The 21,209-nt window shown below is 41.3% G+C and overlaps 1 protein-coding gene across 1 annotated transcript in view; it reads right to left on the reverse strand.

Annotated features, from left to right (window-relative positions):
- Positions 1-840: 840 nt before the first annotated feature.
- Positions 841-21,209, reverse strand: part of CRB1 (crumbs cell polarity complex component 1) — a 285,021-nt gene continuing 264,652 nt past the window's right edge. Inside the window, 1 exon segment of the mRNA XM_064272996.1 lies at positions 841-1,056. Within this exon segment, the coding sequence (XP_064129066.1) occupies positions 841-1,056 (216 nt within the window).

The following is a 21,209-nucleotide window of genomic DNA, read 5'->3' on the forward strand; positions in this document are numbered from 1 at the left end:
TCACATATCCTTTGAATAACACGCACCTGACTTTTGGGTCCTTATCTTTAGATAATGACAATGATTTATCAAAAACAGAAGGAAAACGTTTGGCCTTCAAATTTGAGAATCCAAGCTCTCCTTTCTTGATTTCTAATCTAGGGAAGTGTTTTGACCTTAATCAATAAAAGCAGCTTGAGATGATTTAGTTAAAAGTTCTAATTCAAAAGCAGGCTCTCCCAATGCTCCTAGAGGTTACTGTTGCCCCCATGTAATGTCACAGGATGCAAAAGAATACTCAGAAAGGAGAACAACCATATTTTAACTTTCATTTATTGTCGTTGGGTCACTTCTTAACCATGGCTCATTCCATGGCTTCCCTGAATCTCATGATTGAAGCACAAAAGTGTACATCTCATCACAGGTATACAACTAAAATCTTTTACCACATGACAGGAAGAATAAGAGATGTATTCTACTTCTTCTGTAGTTTCTGTGTAAAGAATGACCATTGCCAGCTAAAGCACAAACTAAAGAGGCATCCCCAGTTTGCAAAGAGTTTAAGTGACAGGCACTGGAGCTTTTCCCAGATCATTGTCCTCTGTAAAATATTTTTTCTAATTATGAGGCTGACATTCCTGGCACAAAGACATTGTTCTATGAATGGCTAATTAATATAATAAAACCATAGTATCAAGTTGAACCACAATCAAAGTCTTTAAGGTGGCCAAGGGAATCCTTCCCACAGTTCCAACGTAAACCCAGTTGTAAATTAAGATTTCCAGGTGTGTTAGAAAATCTTGAAGCACAATCATCACGTTCACCATGTGTGGATACCTTTCTCAAAGGGTCAGGATTCTTCTAAATCAGCCTCTCCATCGCAGGCGGCGCCATCATGCTCCACATTTCCACTCGAGAGCCCTCCTTTTCCTGACGGCTTGGGCTGTAGGTTCCCTGAGTTGCCCTTTTCTTGGAGGCTACAACAGAAGCCACAACTACCAGAAAGAGGATCAATAACAAGGCTAAGGTCACTGAGCCAACTGCGGTGAAAATGTCCGAGATCAAGCCATCTGCCAACTGGAAGGATTGAAACAATTGAGGTGTAAATTATAGAGCAAGACAAATGTTCAGGACAATGGAACTACCCTGGAAAGGAAACCAACCAGAGCAAGTGGGTACCGCTCAGTATTGAAAAAGACCAAGGTACTAAAGGGTAGCCAGATTTTCTTATTCCAGATCAAGAGAAAATGATTACATATCTACATCCAAGGCCTACAGTCAGAAAGTGTGGCATGAAATGTCTACTATATTTATTTAGTGTTTTAAGCTCATGAAGAGATCATTCATGTGACATCAAGTGCAAAAGATGAACCCACACGCATATTTGTAAAATCCATAGGAAGCTATTATTCAGACTCTCCTCCTTCCCTTGCCAAAAGTTCTGATTTGGGGGAATGGTTGTTTTATAGCCTTTTGCTGGGCAAGGAAGCAAATTACGTTAGTTGGGCCTCGTGGGAAGGAGACAGAGGACAGCCTGTGACATGCTGGATCTGCAGGCAGTTTCCACAGTCATCACTTTGATTTGAATTCAGTGGAATGGCTGTAAAAGCCCATGAGCTCAAGGCTGAACCCAAACGTTTACAAACAGGAAACTGCAGGTAGAATCCTGTCAGGAGGCGCTGAATACTGGGCTTTCCGGGATGTTACTTGTACATAAGGCTTTGTTGAATGTTGCTGATTCCAATGCATTTGCCAAGCACTTCTTAGCAAACCTGAACTCTATCAATTTACAATGGGTAACATGAAACTGTGATTCCGTTTCATAGAAAGATTAAAGGCAAGAAGCAGTTGCTATTTGAATTACTAGGTTTCAAAGAAATGCTTCTCTCAGAGTAAAATCAGGAGTAAGACATTTTACCTTCTCATTTAGCTTTCTTTTATGGCCCATCTCTCCAACCTGTCTTTACCAAAGCAATCTGTTACTACAAATGGAATTTTTGTTTGTTTATTTTAATATCCTGGGAAATTTTAAATATCCTTGCTAGCTTTAGTTTCCCCTCTGGTATCTTGGTTTAAACCATTATACAATGACTATAACACTGGAATCTCTTCCTAATATTGTTTTGGGTCTACTCACTATACGACTTGCTCAAATGTGGTTCATTAATTTATTCGTTCATTCGATAATATCTATAGACCACCTTCTATGAGTTTTGTACTGAGCTAGGAAATGAAAATACAAAGGTAAATCAAAGTTTGGAATTGGAACTGAAATTCTGGGAATTGAAGAAGAGAAGGAGATACATACACACACATATATATACAAATAATCATGATGCATTATAAATACATGTTAGGGTATTGTCATAAATTAATTGAATTGGGTTGTGGGTGGAGTAAAATTGGAATGAGGCTGTGATAGTAAGTGGAAATTTCCATATTTCAAGTAGAAAATTCTATTTGGATGAAACAATTTGAAATAAAAAAGGGAAGGGGATATAAAAATGCTTAGAATTTGGGGAAAGCATATATGATCCAGTGTGACCAAAGGTATTGTTCATAAATGTGTATATTTGAATTGGAAAGGACTGAAAGAGTTGGTGAGAGCAAAAACTACAAAGTAAATTAATCTTGTCAAGGAACTTGAATGCCAAGCTAAAAATTTGGACGTTGTCCTATAGACAGCGGGAAGCCACTGAGGATATTTAGGCATTATGTGATCTGATCAGTGTTTTATTAATTGGCTCTGGTTATGGGGTGGAGGATGGGTGGCAGTTGAGGAGCTGGAGGTAAGGAAAATAGAATTTTATTTTATTAGTCATGATCTATACCTAAACTTAGCAATAGAGTGAGAACTGAAGGAAAACAATGATTGAGAGAGATTTCTGAGTTAGAGTCAGCATCACTCCAGGTCTGATTATGTGGGGCTGGGGAGGATCAGTCAACCACAGGGAAAAGGTAAAGCTAGTCTCTACCATGAATGAGTGTGTGAACTGCAATGTCATTAACTGGGATTGGGTACATAGGAGCAGAAGCAAGTTTGAGCAGAAAGATGATAAACTCAGTTTGGGAAAATCTAATTTTAGGTTCTGAGAGAACATTCACGAGCCCTGGTGATGCAGTGGTTACGTGCTCAGCTGCTAATCAAAAGGTCTGCAGTTAGAACCCACCAGTCGCTCCACGGGAGAAGGATGTGGCAGTCTGCTTTCGTAAAGACTTACAGCCTTGGAAACCCTATGGGACAGTTCTACTCTGTCCTATAGGGTCATTATGAGTTGGAATCAACTCAACGGAATATTACCCTGAAAAATTCTGGGTCATGACCAATTTTCATCCTCCAGTTACTGAAGCTTTATGAGTAAAAGCATATAGAATTTCACATAATTCAGTAGGTTTTAAGAAAATCAGTTTACCCCAACTAAAGGGTGAGATCTCCAGTCATTCTGTGTAGCCATCCTTTTGTGAGTAATTACATCTTCTAGTTTAAGATAAACATAAACTGAGGAAAAACAGATAGAGCCATAGACTGGGCCTTGAAAAGTCAAGAGCATGGGACATAGATGGTTAGCTGGAACCTGACTAGCAAAAACCCTTGGTATTATCTGAGGCCCTTTAGCTAATGCACACTCTTGTTAACGTGATTTTAATCTGTCAAATAACTTGTGTCATCTATGGGAGTAAATGGCTGTTTTCCTGGATAAGTGAGCTGAGAGGGTCCACACCCATGCAGTGAAGAGAGAAATCCTTTGGCTTGCCTCTGTTTTCGTCTGGGCCCTTCTGAGACTGATTACACTGGGGAAACTAAGGCAACCTAAACACTCTCATCTGCTACATTGCATCTTTACTTTTGGAGGGTGGAACCCAAAAGAGAAAAGAAGTCGTGGGCATAGGCCCAAGTCTCTGTAGAACCACAATCTGGTGAAACAGAGCTGATCCTCTCCATCCATCCTGTGACCTCTGAGGAGCCAGAACCCTTGTCTACATTTTCCTGTTGTTCTCAGAAATGTGGTAAAAATGAAGGAATGCATTCAAGGCCCCATCACTGGCTCCCTTGGCTGTGTGATGAGGTAACTGAGAGCTCCATTTCTTGAGGCTGAGGCCTGGGTTTGATCTGCAGCTCTGCCACTTTGTTGTATAAAACTGGCATTGCTTCACCTCTCGAAGGCTTGTTTTCATTACTTATAAAACTGGATATTAATATCTACTTCAAAGGATGGGACTTAATGAAACTCTATGAATGGAAAATACACAAAACAAAGTTGACAGTAAACTCCCGGAACATAAAAATACTAGTAGCCACTAACATGCCGTATATCATTACCCCCAATTCTATTTACTTACAAAAGGTAAAAGGAGAACCCCCTTAGTATCTGGCAGTACGACCAAGGGAGCCAACCTACAAACCTACCATTGCAATTCCAAGCCTCGGATCAAATTTTTTATGAAATGGTTCCCGTAGCTATACCAAATAGGATATGTCATTGAGCCTTGGAGTAAAACTGAATGAGTAGGGTTTTCAAGTAGCCTTTTAAAGGCCCCGTCCGTGCTTTTGAATCCCCATGGTTGAAAGGCGTTTTTTTTTTTTTTCACTCTGCTATTCTTCAGCTGTGTTTAAAATACACAGCATCATGATGGATTTTTTGATAGTTGAAACCGCTGTGACAAATCAAATGACGGAGGGCTGTAATTGTGGGGACTGTCCCGAAAAACAGCATGGATTTAAGGCCAGGCCTGGGTTGTGCGTGGAACACCACACTTTTGAATAACCTTTCTTTCTGAAAAGAAATACCTCAAACTAATTACAAAGAAGATAAAATTAGTTTTGAAGAAATGGCGTATGCTGCCATCTGTATTCAGTTATTGCATTAACATCTTTTAAAAATGCATTTTATATGTGATTAATTTGAACTATGATTACTTTGAACTCTATCTGCAGAATAAAATACATGTTTCAATTTTCCTCCCCTTAAACAGGTTCACTCTGAAACAGTGTGGCTTACATATGACCCAAGGCAAGGCTACCCTATGGCATTCTGAAGGGAAACGGTCAAAATTTATTTTGAATTTTCTCACCTGAGAACTCTGTGCAGAACTGTGCTGCAATGACACATTAGCTTTTTTTTTTTTTTTTAATTCTGGAAAAGGAATTTCATACTGTTTCTTCTGAAGGGAGCCTGGAAACTACACGCTCCTCCTAAACAGACAGAAATGGATTTGAATCCAGTTTTGCCCCTTGTTGAATGTACTGAGCCTCTATATATTAAGTTTCCTCATCTGTAAAATGGGGATATTGTTGTTATTGTTTTTAGATGCTGTCAAGTCAATTTTCTACTCATAGCGAACCCACGTGACAGAGTAGAGCTGCCCCATAAGGTTTTCTAGGCTATAACCTTTACAGGAGCAGATCGCCAGGTCTTTTTCCTGTGGAGGTCTGGGTAGGTTCGAACTACCACCATTTTGGTTAGCACTCAAGTGCGTAACCATTATACTACTAAAGTAAGGCTCCTTGAAATGGAGATACTAACTCCCATATCTTAGTGTTCTGCTGAGGACTGCAGCATTCATGTGTATAAAGAGCTACTCCTAAGCATAGGAGTATCCCATCCATAGTTGTTCTCTTGTTACTCTTGTGACCCTACCATGGCTCATTTCCCTTGTCCAGTTTGAGTTTCAGAAGTCTTACAACCCACCACCTACTCTCATAAAACTGTCAGTGCTCATAGTTGAGCTTGGGAACGGCGTGGGACATCCCATTACCACCTCACTGAAATGGTTTGGAGCTGCCAGAAGTTTGTGCAATCTGGGCTATCAAGATCCTCTGTTCCCTCCCTAACTGATTGCTGAACAGTTCATCTAACTTTGAAAATACAAAATGAGCTGGCTTGTCTGGAAAGAAAAAAAAAAAATGAGACAACTTCTCTTCTCAGTATCAGGATCTGCCTGTCATAATATTTAGGGCTGATGACAGCATTCAGAAGAATGTGGAATCAATAAACACATCAGAAGTTGCCCTGAAAAAATATGAAGCATTACAGGATTTCTTGGGAAGCTTGATATCACATTTTCAAATAAAAACCAAACCCAAAAAACAAACAAACGTAAACAAAAACGACTCACTGTCCTTGAGTCGGCTCCGACTCACAGTGGTGCTTCAGGACAGGGTGTAAGTGTCCCGCAGGGTTTCCAAGGCCGCCATCTTTGTGGAAGCAGACTGCCACGTCTGTCTCCCACTAAGCAGCTGTGGGGTTTGAACTGCTGACCTTTTGATTAGAAGCCTAGTTCTTAACCACTACGCCACCAGCGCTTTCTCCTTTTTTTTTTTTTTTTTAGATTTACTTGCTTTAAGTAAAAGCTTTAATGTTTTCACCTCTTTTCTTTTTCCCAAACAAAGGGAGGTGAAAACATTAAAGCTTTTACTTAAAGTGAGGAAATTAAAAAAAAAAAACAAAAAACTGCAGCTGCTACCACCCTTCAGTCCTTCTATTCTCTGCACACACACCAGCTGTCATCGAGGTTACGGCAGCTCACGGCCGTTCCGCCTGTGTCAGAGTAGAACTGTGCTCCATAGGGTTTTCAACAGCTGATTTTTGGGAAGTAGATTGCCAGGGCTTTCTTCTGAGGTGCCTTTGAGTGGCCTTGAACTTCCAGCCTTTCGGTGAGCTGAGCGTGTTAACCATTGGCATGACTCAGAGACTCCTGTATTCTCCAATGCCTCGGTTTTTTGTGAAACCAGCAGAGGTGTGTTTGTGGTTTAAAACAGCAGCCACCACGTGATTAATGCGATCAATATCGCTAAACTGTATGTGCAAAAAACATGGAATTGGCAATGTTATGTTATATATAGTTTTACAACAGCAATAACAAAGCACCCATGTGTCTGGGGTTAAAAACTGACTTCTGGAAAACTACCGTGGAGTGAGTTACTTCAAGTCCTTCTTGGAATTTGTTGGATATCAGTTATGTAGAAATATGTGGAGACAGTTTAAGAAGGGAAGTTAAAATGTTTGAACATGACAGTTGATTACAGGTTATATTCCATCTTCAGTATGTAAGTTTCTGAAACGAGTGTGTGTTTTTAGTGTTACATGAGTAACCAAGTAATGCTGCTACATACTATTATGACAACTGGTATTCATGGAAAAGTCACCTTAAATGGGTTGTGTTTTTAAAAAGCTGGTTAGAATATTTATCTCCCATCTGCATATAAATAGCAAAATAAAGACAACTCTTTAGCTTTCAACCTCCCCCCACCCCACCCCCCCAAAAAGGAGAAAGGAATGTTCTGGATAGAAGACTGAGGAAAGCAGTTCTTGGGAATTCCTATTGTCACAAGTAGATCCTCATTTTGGTGGATGGTAAAAACCTCCCACACAGACCTCAATCCTTGAACTGTATCTTATCAGTGGATTGCTAAAAACAGGCGTTTCCATAGTAATATTGAATATACGCCAGAACTCTGTTTTTAAAATTAATATTGCTACAGCAGCCAATTTTCAACCATAAATACACTGTCCACTCTACAATTGCAAGGGGGAAAATAAGGTACTAAAAAGCCAAAAGAGAGGGCTTGGAAGGGTCCTGGCACAATGAGGGCTGATCCAACTAGGTGCTCCTTTTACCGAGTAAAAGGCTTGTAACATCGAGAAGCGGTGGATATCACAGCGCCCCTGCACCTTTCCCTCATAGCAGCAGACAGACAACAGGGAACAGAGGAGGGAGAAGGGGTGTCCGAACTGCACACTGAATTTCTGTTTCTCATTGACACTGCCCCATCTCTTCATCTGGCTGCTCTGTTTCTCCCAGAAAACACAGAATCTCTTGCTGGAATGGCTGAGAACAAAACAATGATGAGCTCAGGCCCCCTCCACGGGTGATATTAAGATTGCCATTAGCAGCACTTGAAATGTCTCTCTGGGAAAAGAAGGAATCCCACATAAAGCCTTTCTCATTAATTCTCACTGAGTAATTGCAATTCCTTATGCTGATTGGGGGTCATCACATGAGCCTGGGGATGGAAAAGCCAGGTGGAGATGAGACAGTTCAGGGAACCACAGCACTGGAAGTTGTCCTGGGAGCTTTCCAGTAGGCTTTCCATTTTAGGCCATTCCAGCCTTGAAGAGGCTGGAGCAAATAGCTACTGTGGAAACTTGGTGTGGATACGCTGGAGATACATGAGAAAAAGGAACTGGATCTAGAATAAGGGTATGTATTTGGAATTCTAGCTCCAGTTTAAACCATCAGCCTCTTCCACACGTGTCCTCTCATGGACCATTAGGGAAAGAGGCCCATTATTCTGAGATTTGAGATGGGTAGGGCATTTTTCATAATGTTGTTAGCTGTTGTGGAATGGGCATCCAAGTTGTGGCGACCCCACACACAATGGAACAAAACATTGCCCAGTCCTGCACCATCACCATGATTGGTTTCAAATTGGACCATTGTGATCCATACAGTTTTCATTGGCTTATTTTTGGAAGTAGATTGCCATGCCTTTCTTCCTAGTCAGTCTGGAAGCTCCACTAAAACTTATTAAGCATTATAGTAACACAAGCCTCCTCTGACAGATGGATGGTGGCTGTACATGAGGCGCATTGGCCTAGGATTGAACCCAGGTCTCCTACACAGAAGGTGAGAATTCTACCACTGAACCACCAACGTCTCCTTTTGTCATAATAAAAACCAAAAATCAAACCCATTACCATCAAGTTGTTTTTGACTTATAGTGACCCTAAGGGAGAGAGTAGAACTGCTCCATAGGGTTTCCAAGGAACAGCTGATGGAGTCGAACTGCCAACCTTTTGGTTAGTAGCTGAGCTGTAAACCACTGTGCCACCAGGTCTCCTTTTATCCCTGCACAATGCTAACTAAAAACACAGCAGTGGTCAAACAGTTCTTGTTGCTTACATTCTAGGCATTGGGTCTGAATTCTTGCCCTGACGCTTGACCACCTCTCTCCTACTCAGGGTACTAGATTTTAGGCAGAAGCATAGATGAAGCTAGAAGTTTGGGCACACAGCTTTCAGCCGATAGTGTTAAGGCATGTAACTGTTTTTCTTGGAACACAAGGTCTTATGAATAAAAATTATCTCATCTCTCCCTTTGTCTCATACAAAACAAAATCACAGCAGCCCTGACTCAGTTTTCATCATGCTTTTCTAAATTTATTGTTTAAAGATAATAGCTACCATCCATTCTGACCCTGTGTCAGGAGTTTACCAGATGTTGAACACCATTGACTTCATCGACACACAGCTTATTCCTCCTGGGTTTTGTACCTAATACAGCGAAAACTGTGAGAGCCAGAACTCGATGGGACGGACTTGTTTTTTGGGGTCTTGCCAACTTTCTGCCTTTGACAGGGTGCAGTCTTATCACTTTTCTATCTCTTGTTTTAGTGGAAAATATTTGTGTTTTCCTTCGCTGACAGGTTTCTTCCTTACACAGCTTCTGGCTTTCACAGGTTGTACTGCACAAACCTCACCATGTCTCTGACAGAGGAACTGAAGCAGTTCACTCTCCAGCTCCAGCTGAGGGGGAAGTGCCAGAGTCCTATGCTCACAGAGCAAACGGGCAAGAAGAACGTTAGGTATTATTCCTTTTTGCGAAATTAGCCACACCCTGTTTTTACCTTACCCTGGCCCTGATACCCTGGTGGTGCAGTGGCTAAGCACCATGGCTGCTAACCAAAAGGTCGTTAGTTCGAATCCATCAGGTGCTCCTTGGAAACTCTATGCGGCAGTTCTACTTTGTCCTATAGGGTCACTATGAGTGGTGATTGACATGATGGCAATGGGTTTGGGATTTTTTTTTTGGTTTTTGGCCCTGATATACCTGATATCCAGCATTGGAAGTCATCAGATGACACAAGCAGGAGCTTCTAGAGATGATCAAAAAAAAAAAAAAAAATACAAGCAGCAGCTGGCTATCATTTTCTACAGGTGAAACATCCTTGTCTCTGTTAGGTGACCTAGCTGACATTATCCTGGCTCATTTTTTCTCAGAAAATCGGGTGCACACTCCTACTTACTCTTCCTTCTTCTCTTTCTTTCTTCATTCCAGGAAACAGTGGTTGCTAACTAAAGACCTAGATTGTAAGTCATACAGCACTATGAGCTGCTGACGCTTGTAGTCTTGCAATCTTGATACCTTTAATCTCTTCACTATTTTCCACCCCTCCCCCCATAACCAAGCCCCCTGTTTTTCTGCTTAGATTTTCCTCTTCTGTGTGTCCACAGTCATAACCATGGTTTAGTCACTATCTTCCACCTAAGAAGCACTGTTTGCGCAAACAGTTAAGTGCTTGGCTGCTAACCGAAAGGTTGGCAGTTTGAACCCACCCAGCAGCTCCTTGGGAGAAAGACCTGATATCTGCTCCTGTAAAGGTTACAGCCTAGAAAGCCCTATGGGGGAGTTCTACTCTGTCACATGGGGTCACTAAGGGGTCAACTTGATGGTACCCAACAACAATGACAATCTAGCATCTGGCCAACTGAACTGTCCTCTACCTATTCTCTCTTCCTCTATAATCTACACCCTCAATCGGCCCTACTTAAAAAAAAAAAAAAGACCTTGCTTACTGACAAGGACCTTCCCCCAGAGCCAAAAGAGAGAGAAAACCTTCCTTCGGAGCTGGCTCCCTGAATTTGGACTCCTAGTCTACTAGACTGTGAGGCAAACTTCTGTTTGTTGAAGCCATCCACTTGAGGTATTTCTGTTATGGCAGCACCAGATAACTAACACAGAATTTGGTACTGAGAGTGTGGGATACTGCTCTAGCAGATACCTACAATGTGGAAGCCGTTTTGAAACTGTGAATGAGTAAGAGGCTGAAAGAGTTTTAAGATTGCCTTGCAGAGACTGTTGATGGAATTATGGATGTCAAAGACAATTCTGGTGGGGACTCAGAAGGAAGTGAGGAGAGCTGTTGCACTGGTGGTGGTGCAGACAGTGAGAAGCAGCACCAGAGAACTGGCAGCAGCAGAACTAGGAGACAAGCTCAATAGAACACTGGAGCTGATGCACGGAGCAAGAGAGATCAGTGCCTTTGCTCAGAAGGCTTCCTGGCAGAGTGGAGGGCTTCCAGGCACTTACCGGTGGAGCTACAGTCTTTGGAACACTTGCCCCAGTAGGGCAGATGTGGGTGGTGAGGCCCAAGGGTTGAGAGGCCAAGGAACGAGGAAGCAGAAGCTGAAGAGACAAGGAACACAGGAAGCAGAGCTGTCTCAGTCTCAAAGGGTGGAGTGTGCTCAGATGGACTAGGAGAATGGGGCTGCCCAAAGCCAAGGGAGCAGAGTGGCCTTCCCATTGGGCCTGGAAGACGGAGCTAAAACCCAGGGCCGAGGGCCTTCCACTCAGAATCTGGAGACTGTGCCCAACACCTAGAATCTGGACACAGGCTCATTGTATAAATGGTCTCAGAGAACTGAGGATTATTTTCAAGCCTTGAGGGCTAATGTAATGTGTTCTGTTGACTTGCTTGGTGTCTGTTATCCCTTCTTGCCCTCCAAGTTCTCCCATTTGTAGTAGAAATTCCTAATTTGTGCCTGTTTGACCATTGTACTTTGGAAGCAAATAACTTATATTCCAAGTTTCACAGATGAAGAAGAATTTTTGGATTTTGGACTTGGAGTTGATTTAAGACTTTTGTTATGATAGGACGGGGTGAATATGTTTTACATGTGGCAAGCACATGAAATATGTGGGGCCTAAGGGTGGAAAGTCATGGATTGAGTTTTGTCCCCCCCAAAATATCTGTCAACATGGCTGGGCCATTATTCCCAGTATTGTGTGGTTGTCCACCATTCTGTAATGTGCTGTGATTTTCCTACAGGTTATAAATCCTATCTCTATGAGGTTAACGAGGTGGGATTATTGGCAGTTATGTTAATGAGGCAGGGCTCAATCTACAAGATTAGGTTGTGTCTTAAGCCAATCTCTTTTGAGATATAAAAGACGGAAGTAAGCAGAGAGACGGGGGACCTCATACCACCAAGAAACAAGAGCCAGGAGAATAGCGAATTCCTTGGATCTGGGGTTCCTGAGCTGAGAAGCTCCTCAACTGGGGAAGATTGATGACAAGGACCTTTCCCCAGAGCGGACAGAGAGAGAAAGCCTTCCCCTGGAGCTCACGCCCTGAATTTGGATTTCTAGCCTACTAGACTGTGACAGAATAAACTTCTGTTTGTTGAAGCCATCCACTTGTGGTATTTCTGTTATAGCAGCACTAGATAACAAAGACAATTACCTAGCTTAGAAGCCTATGGAAGCTAACTATATCAAACCTAACCATATCAAACCTAAAGTGTAAATTTTGAAAGTCAAACCCTTTGTTAATGAACTCCCATTTCCTAGGAAGGGTTATCTTCAGTTACAGTCTGCTTAACACCTTGTCTTCCAGCAAAACAACTCTCCGTACCTGCCACTTAACAAACAAGAATTATCTGCTCCTGCCAATGACACTTCTCCATCCTGAAACATGTTGCATCAATCATATCCTTTCTCTTTCTTGGAACAATTGTTCAAAGCCCAAGAAGCTGGACTATATGAAGAAGAACGAGACATCAGGATTGGACGAAGACTCATTGACAACCTGTGTTGTGCAGATGACTCGACTTTGTTTCCTGAAAGTGAAGATAACTTGAAGCACTTACTGATGATGACCAGACCACAGCCTTCAGTATGAATTACATCTCAACATAAAGAAAACAGAAATCCTTACAGTTTGACCAGTAAGCAGCATCATGATAAACGGAGAAAATAATTGAAGTCAAGGATTTCATTTTACTTGGATCCACAATCAACACCCATGGACACAGCAGTCAAAAAACCAAAGGACGTAGTGCATTGGGCAAATCTACTGCAAAAGACTTCTTTAAAGTGTTAAAAAGCAAAGATGTCACTTTGAGGACTAAGGTGCAGCTGACCAAAGCCATGGCATTCTCAATTGCCTCATATGCATGGTGTCATGGATTGAATTATGTCCCCCCACAAATGTGTATATAAATTTGGCTGGGCCAGGATTCCCAGTATTGTGTGATTTCCTATGTATTGTAAATCCTGCCTCTATGACGTTAATAAGGAGGATGGGTGGCAGTTGTATTAGTGAGGCAGGACTCAATCTACAAGATTGGATTCTGTCTTGAGGCAATCCCTTGAGGTATAAAAGAGAGAAGTGAGTACAGAGACAGAGGGACCTCATACCACCAAGGAAGCAGTGCTGGGAGCACGGCAGTTCCTTTGGACCCAGGGTCCCTGTGCAGAGAAGCTCCTGGTCTGGGGGAAGATTGATGAGAAGGCCTACAGGAGAGAAAGCCTTGCCCTGGAGCTGACGCCCTGAATTTGGATTTTTAGCTTACTTTATTGTGAGGAAATAAACTTCTCTTTGTTAGAGCCAACCGTTTGTGGTATTTCTGTTATAGCAGCACTAGATGACTAAGACACATAGGAAAGCTGGACAATGAATAAGGAAGACTGGAGAAGAATTGACATCTTTGAGCTGTGGTGTTGGCGAAGAATATTGAATATACCATGGACTGCCAAAAGAATGAACAAATCTGTCTTGGAAGAAGTACAGCCAGAATGCTTTTTAGAAGAAAGGGTGGGGAGACTACATCTCACATATTGTGGACGTGCTATCAGGAGGGATCAGTCTCTGGAGAAAAAAGTAAAGGGTCAGTGAAAAAGAGAAAGGCACTCAAGGATATGGGCTGACACAGTGGCTGCAACAATGGGCTCAAACGTAACAACGATTGTGAGCATGGCACAAGACTTAGCAGTGTTTTTGTTCTGTTGTACATAGGGTTGCTATGAGTCAAAACAAACTAGACAGCACCTAACAATGACAAAGCTCAAATTTTACCTGTAGTCTACAAAGCCTCCCTAGGGAAGCCAACCTGATTCTACCCCCTCATTGCCTTGTACGGCAATGCTCAGGGCTCAGTGCATATATGAGAAGACTGTAACTAGGTCTGCTCAGCATGGAGTGGGCTCCAGAATGTGCTTTCCATTGGGATTAGGCCAAATTTTCCCCCTCCCCCAAGACTTTGCAGGAGAGTATCTGTTTTCTTTGAAACTTTCCAGTAACACAAAGTGAAATGCTTTGCACAAAGTGGCTGATCAATTGTTGTTGATTCACACACTTGTAATGCTCATTGCTCTGTTTAATGCATTATAAAATTCTTTTCAGTAGTAAGAAGAGTTCTATATAGGCTAGAAAGCCTATTGGTAATGAAATTCAGTCACTAATTTGTTCATGCATTTTTTTACTCACTCAAATTTTTACTAATTGCCTTCAAAGTTTCAGGTTAAGTCCTGGAGGTATGAAGTTAAGATACATAATCATTGTCTTTAAAAAACTCACAATTTAGTGGTGTTGCCTCAGGGTGAGAAAAAATATTAACAATAACAGTTACATGAGGGAGGTGTTAGGTTAGAGAAGGAAGTAAAGGAGGAAGGAGGGTGAGCTTCACAACATCCCTTAGGTTTTTCAGAAGGAAGTTGCTGGGAGAATAAGGTAAGAAGAGTGGGTGCTCCAAGCAGAAGGAAACGCCACGATGCGGTTGATTTAAGGTGACAGGCAGCATGTCTGTGTTGTTGGGCATTTCCTGCTTGCCTAGTGCTATGAATTGAATTGTGTTCCCTTCAAAAGTTATGTTGAAGCTCTAACTCCTGGTGTCTGTGAACATGACCATGCTTGGGAAATAGGGTCTTTGAAAGGTGTTATCAGTTAAGCAAGCAGGAGGTCATAATGGAGTTAAAAAAAACCCAACCTGTTGCCATCAAGTCCATTCCAACTCATAGCGACCCTATAGGACAGAGTAGAACTGCCCTATAGGGCTTCCAGGGACCAGCTGGTGGACTCAAACTGCTGACCTTCTGGTTAGCAGCTGTAGCACTTAACCAATACGCCACCAGGGCTCCATAATGGAATAAGGTGGATCCTTAGGTAGAAACTAATCCAATCTGAATGGCATCCTATACAAAAGGAGACCCAAACAGACAGAGGGAAGATGGCCACAAGCTAAAGAATGCCTGGGGCCACCAGAAGCCAGGAGACACAGGGAAGGATTTTCACCTAGAGCTTTCAGAGAGAACTTGACCCTGCTGACACCCCGTATTCAGAGCAATAGCCTCCAGAATTGTGAGACAATACATTTCTGTTCTTATAAGCCACCCCTTCCCCAAAATAAAAGAAAAAGAAGCCAAATCCATTGCCATTGAGTTGATTCTGACTCATAGTGACCCTATGGGACAGAGTAGAACTGCCCCATAAAGTTTCCAAAGAGCAGCTGGTGGATTCGAACTGCCAACTTTTTGGATAGCAGCCGAATACTTAACCACTGAACCACTTGTACTCCATAAGCCACTCACCTTCTGGTATTTTGTTACAGCAGCCCCAGGAAACTAATATAGCTGGGGAGCTCAATGGGTGGGGGGGGGTAAGTGTTTACGTAGAGTGGCAAATGGAGAAGGAGAATGGGAGTGGTCCCTCATTTGCCAGGAAAACGTTTACACAACTTGGGCATTGTGACCCCTCTAGATACTATTTCTGGAAACTATTTCCTTTCCCTAAATGAAACGCCTGGGCAGAATCCCATGAGCAATTTCATATGTATTTTCTGCTGATTCTTTTCCTGGCACTTGTGGCCTATACCACTTACTTGGCATGTATTAGCTTTGTAGTTTGAGTTCTCTTTCTATGTAAATGCCAAGAGTCCCCTACCAATCTGGGTTTTGCAGGACAGAAAATGATTTGAGTTTCTTTATACTCTATCTCTGCCATAGCATATAGGTTTTAGAAGGCAATTGATAAATACATCAATTGATTTTATTGTATAACTCCAAAAGCAAGAGAGCTTTCAGTGGCAAAATAGTTAACAAAGCAGGAGGACTGCTTGAGATTAAAAGATACTAAAAAACATGAGAACTGATAACCTAATGCAATTGATTGGATCCTGGATCCCAAACAAACAAAAATCATAAAAGACATTATTGGGGCAAATGGAGAAATACGAATATAGAAAGAATAAGAAATGATATTATAGTTGTTGTTGTTGAGTGCCATCAAGTCAATTCCGACTCATAGTGACCCCATGTGGCAGAATTGAACTGTCCCATATGATTTTCTAGACTGGTGGGCGGGTTCGAACTGTCAACTTTTCTGTTAGCGGCCAAGAGCTTAACTGTTTTTGCCACCAGGGCGCCTCTGATATTATCGTTGCCGTTAGGTGCCGTTAAGTGGATTCTGACTCATAAAGACACTGTAGGATAGAGTAAAACTGACCCAGAGGATTTCCAAGGAATGCCTGTTGGGTTTGAACTGCTGACCTTTTGGTTAGCATCCGTGCTCTTAACCACTATGCCACCAGGGCTCATTTAATATTATAGTATCAGTGTTAAATTTCTTGAATGTAAAACTAGCATTGTGGTTGTAAAAGAAAGTCCTTTATCTTAGGATACACTTGCTGGAACATTTAATGGTAAAATATTATAACGTCTGCAACCTACTTTCTCAAGATTCAGCAAAAAATTCATGTTTATGGACAGAGGCAAAGCAAAAATAGCAAAATGTTAAAAAAAAATGTTGCATCTAGGTGAAGGGTATGCATATGCTCATTGCAGTATTTTTCTCCAATTTTCTTTTTTTGGGGTTTGACTTTTTACTTTAAGTTGGTGAAAATAATAGTTTAAATGTTGTTTTGTAATGAAACTATTTCCTCCCAGTCCCATATTTGCAAGTCTGGCTTCTTCCACTATTCCTTCTTCGGCTATTCCAGACCTTGCTGATTTCTCTCCCCTCTATACTTTTATTGCACAGTAAATATTCCTCCCATTGTAGGTCTTATCCACCCTGCTAGACACTAGGACATTCATGGGTCACATCGAACTTGAGCTTCTTCATGTATTTGGCCCTCATCCTGCCTGTTAGTACCTCACACAGTGCCAGGTGCTCATGGACCTACTGGCATCAACACACTTGAGCTAAAAACTACATCTTGACTCTTTTCTCAGTCATATTTCTGAGCTTTTTTCTTTCCAACCTTCTTCAGCTGGCCAAAAGCTGCTACTAATTCATTCTCACTTTATAGAGGAAAACGAGCCCCGGATCCCTGACGTTTTTCTGGCTTATCACGTAACCCTTCAGTGAGGGTAATCTAGTCTGTGTCATTGTATTTATTGCTCCCAAATCAAAACCAGTTGCCAAAGTAATGAAGGTCTATTGGTGTGTGTTGACTTAATCCATGTCAGAGGAGCTTTAGGAGCATATAAGGATAATATGACCAGCCAAAGGAAAGCCATAAAAAGGATCAAAAAGCCAATAGATACGCTAAGAACACCAAGCTTATTTTCCTGAGGATTTATAGCCAACTTACCAGAAGATTATTTGGTCCAAGTCTACATTCAAATAAGTCCCTCAGTAATTCAGCAGAGATTCCAGCCTTTTGGGGGAAAAATAGCCTCCTATAATGAGATACCCTGGTCACCCCTAACTTGCAGCACATGTAGTTTAATTTTCAACAGTTGTGAGGCTGCAGTAAATCCAGCTTTTAAATAACTAGTCGTGCTTATCCCTTGGACCTGCATTGAATTACCAGAGCAGGAAGGAGGGCCAACTGCATCGTCCCTTCTGACATACCTGCTAAGTGTTTATTAATCAAATGGATCTTAAACGTCGGACATACCCCAGATGGTAGCAGTGCCAGCTCCTGCTGTGTCCCAGCAGAAGCGAATGCAAAGTTACACCAGGCTCTGGCACATTATGTCAACCATACCCCAGGCCCCACTCTGGAGGTTGTATTTTATTGACCAGTCTCAAATTGGCTTTCCCTCGAGTAGGTGATAAAGTGTGGCATCAAGCCAGTCATGTAAAATATATGACTTTGCCTTGGACAGCTTGTCATTGAAGCCCTTGTTTATATAATCTATTGTGCCATTTACTCTATTCTTATTTTAAAAAGCACACATAGAAATGAAAACGCTTTCTTGCAGTGTTTCTTTGATGAATGCGTGTACCCTGCACCATCTCTTAAATAATCTCAGAAGTGGCTATTTCTATTGTCACTGTCAGTTTACATTAAATTATCAGACTTTCAGTTTAAAAGTCTGTCGAGTAGAAGCTGAAAGACATTTATTGTGCCTTCATGGGAATCCTTTCATTGCACAGCTTTCTCTGCCCAAAATAATTGGAGACTTGGTATGTCTAAGGAGAGAAGGAGCCTGTGACACTAAGAGGCCAGTCCGGGCCAAACTGAGCATTACTAAAATTCATGAGTTGGTCCCAACTTAAAACACGAAGGTATCTTACAACTAGCAAAAATAGACTTCCAGTTTAAAAACAAAACAAAAAATCTTTCCCATGGTGACGATTTATTAAAATGGTATTTAGTTGCAGAATTACGGGATTCTTTCAGAAGTCCCCAAAATCCAAACCGAGTGCCTTGGGGTCAATTCCAACTCATAGCGACCCTGTAGGATAGAGAACAGCCCCATAGGGTTTCCGAGGCTGTAACGTTTTTTGTTTAATCTTTATGGAAGCAGCCTGCCACGTCTTTCTCCCTCGGAACAGCTGGTGGGTTTGAACCGCCAACCTTTTGGTTCATAGCTGTGCACTTTAACCACTACACCACCAGGACTCTTTATCAGAAGTCAGAATTCCTTTTGGGAATTCCAAATTCACAATAAACCATTTGATAAAAGTCTATAGGTTTTAAAGTGAACTGTATTGAAAAAATACACAAAAAATCTTTGTTTCAATTTACCAACTATCCCCCTAAATGCCCAACAACTGGGGAAAAGAATATACTAGCAATAGTACTGAGAAGTCTAAATCATTCCTTCTTGGAAAAAAAAAAAAATCCATGGCCATCAAGTCGATTCCCACTCATATTTGACGCTAAGACAGAGTAGAACTGCCCATAGGGTATCCAGGGAGCAGCTGGTGAATTTGAACCGCCAACCTTTTGGTTAGCAGCCAATCTCTTAACACTGCACCACCAGGGCTCCATTCCTTCTTGGAGGGGACAAAAATACATCCCAACAGCATTTTTCTATTAGTTCAAAAACATGCTGAACTAAAATTGCTATATCCCTGTATAGAAATTCAGTGCAGCATTTAACAGTCTGTTATAAAAGTCTGTTAGATCAGACAACATAACTGAAGTGGCTACCCTTTGGAATGGATGAGCCTATGCGTCACAGTAATTATGATATTCAGAATGTGTAGGTCTCCTTTTGAAATAATAGCTTAGGGGATCCTTTGTTTTTTTGGGGTGTCCAAGAAAGGATGGGACATAGAATGCCATGGGCTTTGTTCCTTTACTATAAGTGGTTGAAAAGACAAATGACATCAAGACTCCTCTTTTTGCCACTGACTAAAATTAAAATTAAAAATTTTTTTTTTTTAATTTTAGCGGTACTACTTTAATAAAATGAAGATCACATTTCCTGTTCCTACCCAGCTCAGAAACCTATTTAAGAAAAAATGAGTAACCAACCTAAAGTGCTTGATTAGATTATAGCTCTATGCTTTGCTATTAATCTTCTCAAAATCTAAGTTCTTTTCTGCCTAATTCTTGTGGATTACTGTATTTTTTCAGACTGTGTCGCACTGACAGTTGAATTATTTACATTTTTTTCCCTCATATTGAAGTAATTGCTAAAAATATTCCCCTTACTGACTTAGATGAGATGCAGGGAAATTTTGTTTTCTAAATCCCCAAAGAAACAGAGGACTGAGAATTCAAACTAAATTAAGCTTCTTCAATTGTGTGGTAGAGTACAACTCCCTCTTCTTTTTCCCATAACCGACAATCACTCTCTCTGCCTTGTTTTAATATTTCCCTTGGGTCTCTAACTTTTCTGTTCAATAACTGTTTAGATTGTTTGTCCTCTGGGATATGGCTGTGTTGGGAGCCTGAGGAAGAAAATCGTGATTAAAAAAATTTTTTTTTTTTTTTTTTTTAGGCTTGAAAAATCCTCCCCAATCCTGTTTACGAGGATTGATGCCAATTCTCTAAACGCGCTCAGAGCTCATGTGTTCTTTTCAGGGTCATTCTGCTTGCACAGCACAGATTAAACACACAGCTTCAGTATTTTCAGTGTGGTGGGGAGATGCATTTACATTCCACTGACAGCGCTGGGTGTTAAAGGAAGCCATCTGCTGCGATTCAGCAACACGAGGAGCAGCTACAACTTCCACAAGAGGAAGGGAGTCACGACAGAGTTCCACCCAGTCCAAGTACTCCTCTTTGTATGGTAGACCTGAGCAGAAGTCACCTGGCTACTAAAAGGCATTTTTCTTAAGTGGCTCTTGGAAGCCAAGCCTCTATTGAACGTTTCAGTTGTTTCTTTTACGAAAATTTGTTTGCTACTATACATTTCTTTTTTTTTTTTTAATTGTGGTAATATATAGTTTTTTTTTTATAGGTCATATAACATTTACCACTTCAATAATCTCCACATGTACGGTTCAGTGACATTAATTATGTTCATTATGTTGTTCGACCATGATCAATGAACCATTCCTGAATTTTGTTTGCTCTTATTTTTTTAGGGCCCTTTTCCTAGTCTCAGGAACCAAGAAGAGATAGGTCATCTCTGCTACAAAGATGACAACTAGCTCCTTGATGATTTGTTCATGCTATCCAGGCAATTAATTTTTTAGGTATCTAGTTCATTTTCTACAATGAGATTACTTGGAACAAAACACGGTACATAGGAAAAAGGGAGAAGTGATTAATATCAGAGAATTAATACGTACCTGGTATTTTATATGTCATCTCATTTTAATCTTCACAACAACCTAGTGATATAGGGGTCATTGCTTTTAAGCAATCTGTCCAAAGCAACACAGCAAGTGAGCAGCAACCTCATACCCAAATGTATCAGAGGTAGCACAACTGCACACAACACACTATATAGTACAACCCCAACCCTACCCCTTATTTTCAACTGTGTTACCCTTATTTGATGTGTTTACACACTGGGAGAAGAATAATAATGGGTCTTTTATGTTTCGAGTCTCTTAGGATGCACCCAAAACCAAAAAACCCAGGGCTGTCGAGTCGTTTCCAACTCATAGCAACCCTATAGGACAGAGTAGAACTGCCCCATAGAGTTTCCAAGGAGCACCTGGTGGATTCGAACTGCCAACCCTTTCGTTAGCAGCCATATCACTTAACCACTGTGCCACCAGGGTTTCCCTTGGGATGCACAGTGCTTATGAAAACAGC

This window comes from Loxodonta africana, chromosome 20 (assembly GCF_030014295.1).
Source record: "Loxodonta africana isolate mLoxAfr1 chromosome 20, mLoxAfr1.hap2, whole genome shotgun sequence".
NCBI classification, from domain to species: Eukaryota; Metazoa; Chordata; class Mammalia; order Proboscidea; family Elephantidae; genus Loxodonta; species Loxodonta africana.